General features: G+C 38.7%; 1 protein-coding gene across 1 annotated transcript; it reads left to right on the top strand.

The window, feature by feature from the left end:
• The first annotated feature begins 551 nt into the window (after positions 1-551).
• On the top strand, positions 552-5,405 carry ENPP4 (ectonucleotide pyrophosphatase/phosphodiesterase 4). Its single transcript, XM_009493146.2, has 3 exons — positions 552-1,407; positions 2,352-2,522; positions 5,041-5,405. Exons 1-3 carry the CDS (start codon positions 585-587, stop codon positions 5,403-5,405), a joined length of 1,359 nt encoding a protein of 452 aa, XP_009491421.1. The 5' UTR covers positions 552-584.
• The last annotated feature ends 1,661 nt before the right edge of the window (positions 5,406-7,066 follow it).

The raw sequence follows: 7,066 nt of genomic DNA, 5'->3' as shown, positions 1-7,066 counted from the left end.
ACGAATGTTGAAAGGTTCAAAAGTCTTCCAGCAAGTCGAGAGGGTGGAAACTGTGGAAAAGGAAAGGTGGGATGAAAAAGAAAAACTATAATTACAGCAGAAGACAAAATTCTGGGCTGAACAGTGATGCATAAGCAGGATTTAGAGCTGCACAGGACTCTTAAATGTGGAGCCAGAGTTGTTCAGGTGCCTGTGCTTGAACATGAGGAAAAATACTGATTGTCTGTCTTGGAATGTAGAATTGTAACAAGACACATAGAACGATGGAATAATTGCTTGAAAGAGAGAAAAGAATTCTTCCTTTCATTTAGTCTGGAATGAAAAAAATCTCATTGCTCATTTGTTTTAATATATGAAAAACTATGACAATGTGTGAGAAACTTCTGAAGTCATTAGGGAAATATACTGTTGACTTCCGTGGCTGTTTAGACCGGTTATTTTGCAGTTAACTTCTACAAGGAAGATATACATAATGTATAGCTACTTAAACTGGTTCCAGTAAAATTATTTTGTGTTAACATGCCTCATCTTTTTAAATTTTTCAGGTGCATCTTACCTGCTGGAAATACTGTGAAGTATCAACAATGAACTCGATGTTAATGTTATTTTTTTCTGGAATAGTTGCCTGTTGTGCTTACTCTACTGGTGATTTGGTATCGAGGTTACTCCTTGTGTCTTTTGATGGCTTCAGGGCTGATTACTTGGAAACCTATAAACTTCCTCATCTTCAGGAGTTCATTGAGGATGGTGTGCTTGTGAAACAAGTTACGAATTCTTTCATCACCAAGACTTTCCCAAACCATTATACCATAGTGACAGGTTTATATGAAGAAAGCCATGGCATCGTGGCTAATGACATGTATGACGCAGATACCAAGAAAAAGTTTTCGCAGTTCAACGATTCGGATCCCTTCTGGTGGAATGAGGCAGTTCCGATTTGGGTAACAAATCAACAGCAAGGAAATAGAGCAAGTGCTGCTGCAATGTGGCCTGGTACCGATGTAAGAATTAACAATACGACCCCTCAATTCTTTATGAAGTATAACTTTTCAGTAACGTTTGAGGAGAGAGCGGAGAAGATTGTTGCATGGCTGAACAGCTCTAATCCAGTAGTCAGTTTTGCTACATTATACTGGGAAGAACCAGATGCAAGCGGGCACAAGTATGGACCAAATGACACTGAGAACATGCGCAAAGTATTAGAAGAAGTGGATAATCATATTGGTTTCCTTACTAATAAACTGAAGGCTTTAGGTTTGTGGGACACTATTAACATCATAATAACAAGTGATCATGGAATGGCTTCCTGTTCTCCAGAGAAGCTGATTATCCTGGATCACTGCATTGGGCGCAATAACTATACTCTGATAGACAAGAGTCCAGTTGCTGCAGTGCTGCCAAAGCAGAGTATGTTTTGGGTTGGTTTTTTTGTTTGTTTGTTAAGTCATACACTGAGAGTTAAATCTTGTTTATCCTACTACTAAAAAGTACACGCTATGGTAGACTGTTCACATCTTTTGCAAAACCAGTGTAGTTCCTATTGTACAACTTTGACATAATTTAATGAATAAGCTAAAGAATATCTGTTTATTTAGGACTTCCTTTGTTTTGGTAATCAATGGGCCAAGGAGCATTTCTTGTCAAAATGCTATGGGTGGTAAAGATAGTCCTGGTACAGCTTGTTGAAAAAGAAGATAGGCACTTAGTATGCCTGCTCTCTTGTTGCTCACTTATTCTATTCGGTTGTAATTCACAGTGAGCATGAAATAAACCCTCAGGTTTATTCAGAATAACATTTGTCATTGTCTAAACTTCCCATTAAAAATCTAACCCCAACTTTGATCACTTTAGCACTTCTGTTTCTGTGAATGAAACTTCAGTTTTCATACTGCGAATTCAGTTTTTCTATATTGGAGTAGTTACTAACAGGCACGTCTTAAATCATGACACTGCTGGTCTCAGTTTCTACAACCGTGGCCAGACTGAAGCATTGTAGCGAACAAAATGGTTTATATGGTAACAAAATTTAATACGTACTGCGTTGGTGTGTGATTGCTTTCTCTTGATTTCTCTGCTTGAATTTTGCCCTCCTCCCCTGCAGGCCCAGAGGGTAAGTTGAACTGTAGGTCCAAAACCACAGCCGTGAGGTGCCTCATTTAAAATGAGAGCAGATTGTGAAATCCACCTTGATACATGTAACATTTCATTAGGGACATGAAAAAAATCCTTTTCTAGCTGCCTTTTAAAAAATAATTGTTTTGAAAAAAATGGATCTTGGGTTTAATGACAGATAATTGTAGTAAACGGGACATAATTTCCCGCTGTTTCACATGCAGTTTTTTTCTTGGCAGACAAGACAGTTGTGTATAACTTACTGAAAAAATGCAGCAGTCACATGAAAGTATATCTCAAAGAAGAAATTCCAGACAGATTTCATTATCGTCATAATAAGAGAATTCAACCCATAATTCTGGTTGCAGACGAAGGCTGGACAATTGTACAAAACGAGTCACTTTCAAAATGTAAGTGTGTTTTCCTCATTTGTACTCTTGGTGGCTTATGTTGGTTTTTATTGTTTTTATTCCAACCATCTGTAGGATGGTCCTAGTTTAGCAAGCGGAGTCCTGGCACTGTGCATCTTTAGGAACATTTCAGCATTTTCTAGAACATTCTCAGCCTGAGCCTGGAGTGTTTTAACAGATGAGGAGTTGATGGGGGATATTCCACTGGATAAAACACTTCGTCATGTTCAACTTAATAGCTTGATGTACGCTTTTAAGAGTTGTCTTAGGCAAGTTAGCAGTCTGTCTCAAGCTTCCACTAGAGTGTGGTTTAACTATCTTTTGTATATAAAATATACATATAGGGGAGCATAAATTGAAGAACACAGGACACAACTTTTAATGTTACAGTACATATACTAGCAAACAAAAATAAATGGGAGGAAGTACTAAAAAGAATAGGAAAAAACCCAATAATGGTCAAAGAAGCCAGAGTTCTTCATCATCTTCATCAAATAGCATGTTTTAAAGACAAAAACCAAACCAGATGTTATTTCACACAGTGCATTACTAAGCTATGCACTTCGTGCTAGATGCTACGAATGTCAAGTTACATATATATATATATATAAAAAAAAAGTAAATGTGTGTATATATATGTGTATATGTGTATCCAGGTGTTTTCACACGCAGGGTTTTTTTTGGCAGACAAGAGAGGCATCTATAACTTACTGGAAAAAATGCAACAGTCACATGAAAGTATGTCTCAAAGAAGAAATTCCAGATACATTTCATTATTGTCAGAATAAGAGAATTCAACCCATAATTCTGGTTGCAGACAAAGGCTGCATGTATATATATGTAAAATATATATATGTGTGTTCAGAAAGTGACTGGACAAATTCTTGGAAGGAAAATCCATTGGTAGAAATTAAATACAAAGGTACCAAGTTCCAGGAAGTTTCTGAGCAGCCAGCACTGGAGGCCTGTTGGTCTCGGGGCTAACCCTGCTGAGTACTTCCCAAACTCCCTGTTATGACTGCTCTCAGAGACAGGATGCTGGGTGGTGTAAACTCCCAGTTTCACCCAGTTTGGCTGTTCTTACTGTCTGCCCTCTGCACATTTAAGTACAAATTTTCTCATTATTTGTACAAAAGTACTTTTAATGTAAGGTACGTTTGTATTTTAACTTCCCCACAGACTTGCTACAGTCCTCTTCAAATTGACAACACTTAGCACATGTGTTCTCTAATAGCAGTCTCTTTTCTCGTTTATGGTTAGATTCAATTTCATGTACCTCAGAATAGTTAATAAGTGTATATATACAAGTAACAGCATTGTATCAGTTGAAATGAATCACTTTTCAAAACAGTTTTGCCAGCCAAGGCTTCCCAGAAGCAGGCAGGGGAGGTTTTAGCATAAAAGGTTATTTAAGTATTTATTGTACTTGTCTTCATGGGCAAAGTTGGAGTGTGATGATTGGCAAGGGTACCGATACTCAGGCCCCTTGGAAAATCTGTACGGTAATCAAGAAACATGGGACTGCATTAAAACAAACAAGCCAAGATGTGGTGCAGCACTGTCTTTGTAGTAACAAACATAACGGTGGAAAACGTTAAAAAGGAATATTGGAAGTATACTGAAGTGGTGAGCGTGACCTAATCAATCGGAATCTTGACATTTCACATCAGAAACGTCAATGAAGCAGCCAAGGAGACAGTTCTCCGGGAGACTCGTTAAACTGCTATTAAGAAGTCAACTCAAATGCAGTCACTCAAATACTGTACTGTGTGTGCTATGAGAAATTTTTGGCACCTTGGACAGATTTTTTTTTAAGCACATTATTAGGAAATTTGACTAGGGTTGGTTTTTAGCTGTGTATATTCCACCAAAAATGGGAGTGAGTGTTTCTTAAAAACCTGTGAAATGTCCAAGTACTCGTGACGTTGTAGCAACAAACGTTTTGTTGTTTGCCTCTCACAGGCATCATGATCCTTGGATTTTTTGTTTTGACTATCTGGGTATCCTTTCTCCTGAAGTACCTAATCTGATAAGCATGATTTAGGGTACTTAATATGCTCGAACTGAGCACTATCAAGGGGAAAGTGTTTGGCTTTTAAGAAGTAATTAAAGCATCTGCTTTGCAAGGGGGAGGTGTCTTTCCAAAATCTGAGAATTACAAATTTGCATTCCAGCTACTGACTTAGCGGAGTGGCAACATCCTTTTCAACTTTGGCATGAAGAGTGGGAAGGGGAAAACTGACAATGTTGATGACTGAAAGGAAAAGAGAAAATGGGGGGGGGGCAGAGGGGGTGGGAAGGACCACAGCTGAAGACTGGTATGGGAAAAGACTTCTGGGGGCTGGGGAAGAGGGAAGGAACTCTGGGTTCCTTCAGTGTTTGATCCAACAGCTGCTTTTATGTTCTGCATTAGCCTTTGGTTAAAATACTTTTTGGGGGTGGGGGAGAGGTAGGGAGGGGAATACTTGATATGCAAACAGAAGCTGGGATGTTAACTCTTAACTTTGCACTTCTCCAGTAGGCGACCATGGCTATGACAACGCTCTCCCAAGCATGCATCCGTTCCTGGCTGCTCGCGGGCCTGCTTTTCATCGGGGTTACAAGCAGAGCACAATGAACAATGTTGATATTTACCCAATGATGTGCCACATCCTGGGACTGACACCGCAGCCGCACAATGGCACTTTCAGTAACACCAAGTGCTTGCTTGCTGACCAGTGGTGCATAAATCTTCCAGAAGCTATTGGGATAGTTATTGGGGCTTTTATGATACTGACTACTTTCACCTGCGTTATAATAATCTCAAAGAATAGAGTAGCTCCCCCACGGCCGTTTTCCCGACTTCAGTTACAATATGATGACGATGATCCTTTAATAGGATAGCGTGTAGGGAGCCTCGCCTCGCTTGCTAAATAATAATTCAGGAAGAGAGTTTGAACTTGCACTGGATGGCATTCTTTGATGCACTTTAACAGTATCGGTGTAAAATACTGTACAGCCAGATCTTGCTAACTTGTTTGTGTGTGCTACTTGACTAGTAGTCCTGTAAAATATTTTCAGAACAAAATGGTGAACAGAATGGCTTTCTGCTGGAAGAGTGGCTTAACATAATAAGGATGCTTAGTTTTTCATTCAAGCCTTTGAATGCTTTCAAAACAAAATTCCAGAGTATGAACTAGCCAGGGTAGACTAAGTGAATTTTAACATTTGTAAATGATGATTGGGTTTTTTGTATTAAATTTAAATTAATGTTGACTTCTTTTAGTGTTCTTGTACCTATGTTGGAAAGAAGAGCTTTTTTATGAGAGGGAGAAGTTAGTTCTGTTTGGACTGTATATTCTGGTCTATTCTTAAATTTGGGGATAGAGGGTGTGGAGAAGTTCCAATACTTCTGTTTCCACCCTAAGCCAGCAATGACAAGAAACTGGTGAGAAGGAAAAGAGAAGTCAGTGAGGAAAGAATTGGTGCATATCACTTCTATTTTGAGCAATAAAGTGTGCGGTTCAGCAGTTACAACGCTGGGCAGATGCCTCTGACATTTCTAGACGTGTGTCTGTGGACAGCTTAGTTCCACAGTTCCTGCACTGGGAGAGTTGGGATACTGCTACTTGCTTATCTCAAGGATGTCGATTTAATCTGAGAATCCTTGGATTGCTCAGTTTAATGGGCTGTAGTAGTAAAATTACTGCTTCTACACCCTGTGAAAAGTTTCTCAGGTGTTTGCCTCTGAAGGTGTTTTTGTAATAAAGGTGGTTCTGCCCTGTGTACTGGCTGGTCATTATCTTTCTGAAGGCTGTCATGTGCTAAAAAGCAACAACTGGCAGTTTGACATGCAATCATCAAGCAAGGACTCCAAAGTCTTATTTTAAGCCCTGGAAATTTAAAGGGACAAGTTAATTTATTTTTTGAGATAGGATCTGTTATCTGTAGCGTGTAAGTTGTATAGATGTTAAGTTCTGGTGAAGACCAGTGCTAATGGTTCTCTTAATTGAAACTCTTGATTCCTTGTTAATGGTCCAGTCTAGTAACTTGCCATTAAAAAAAAATTGATTTAGAAAGCCTTAGTGGTACCTTATCTTTTAGTGAGGAAAGAATGTGAGGTTAAATTGTTAATGCTGACCCAAAAAAGAGCTACAGTTACCAAGTCCTTTTCCTATGAGTTTGATGGTTTTAAGAACTGGTAATTTGAAGTGTGAGAGCTGAGGCACCTGGTAGCATGCAACATGGTTTGTTTTTCACAAGCTCAAATTCAATGCAATTTGGTATTAGCCACAGACTACCTTTTAATGATCCAACTAGGAGGAAGTATGGACTTTGGAGGGAAGGATTACTTTTTAACTGCCCACTGAAAAAAATAGATTTGAGTGTTAAAAATGATGTGTGGAAGTTTTACTAGTTTGTATCTTCCTCTCCAAGGATTCTGTTGTACTGATTAAAAACACAATACAAAAAACTAACCTGTTCTGCTTTTTTTCCCATTCTTAAACTAATCTTTTTCCCATTCTAGTTACTATTTACTGACTAACACTTTACTCTGGATTAAT

The sequence above is a fragment of the Pelecanus crispus genome, chromosome 3 (genome assembly GCF_030463565.1).
Source record: "Pelecanus crispus isolate bPelCri1 chromosome 3, bPelCri1.pri, whole genome shotgun sequence".
Taxonomy (NCBI): Eukaryota; Metazoa; Chordata; class Aves; order Pelecaniformes; family Pelecanidae; genus Pelecanus; species Pelecanus crispus.
This window is presented reverse-complemented; position numbering and strand designations above follow the sequence as displayed.

Excerpts from the sequence above, each read along its gene's own strand:
- ENPP4 (XM_009493146.2), top strand. The coding sequence starts at position 585 with ATGAACTCGATGTTAATGTTATTTTTTTCTGGAATAGTTGCCTGTTGT. Across the intron at positions 1,408-2,351 it reads TGCAGTGCTGCCAAAGCAGA|ACAAGACAGTTGTGTATAAC; the intron begins GTATGTTTTGGG and ends TTTTCTTGGCAG. Across the intron at positions 2,523-5,040 it reads AAACGAGTCACTTTCAAAAT|TAGGCGACCATGGCTATGAC; the intron begins GTAAGTGTGTTT and ends GCACTTCTCCAG.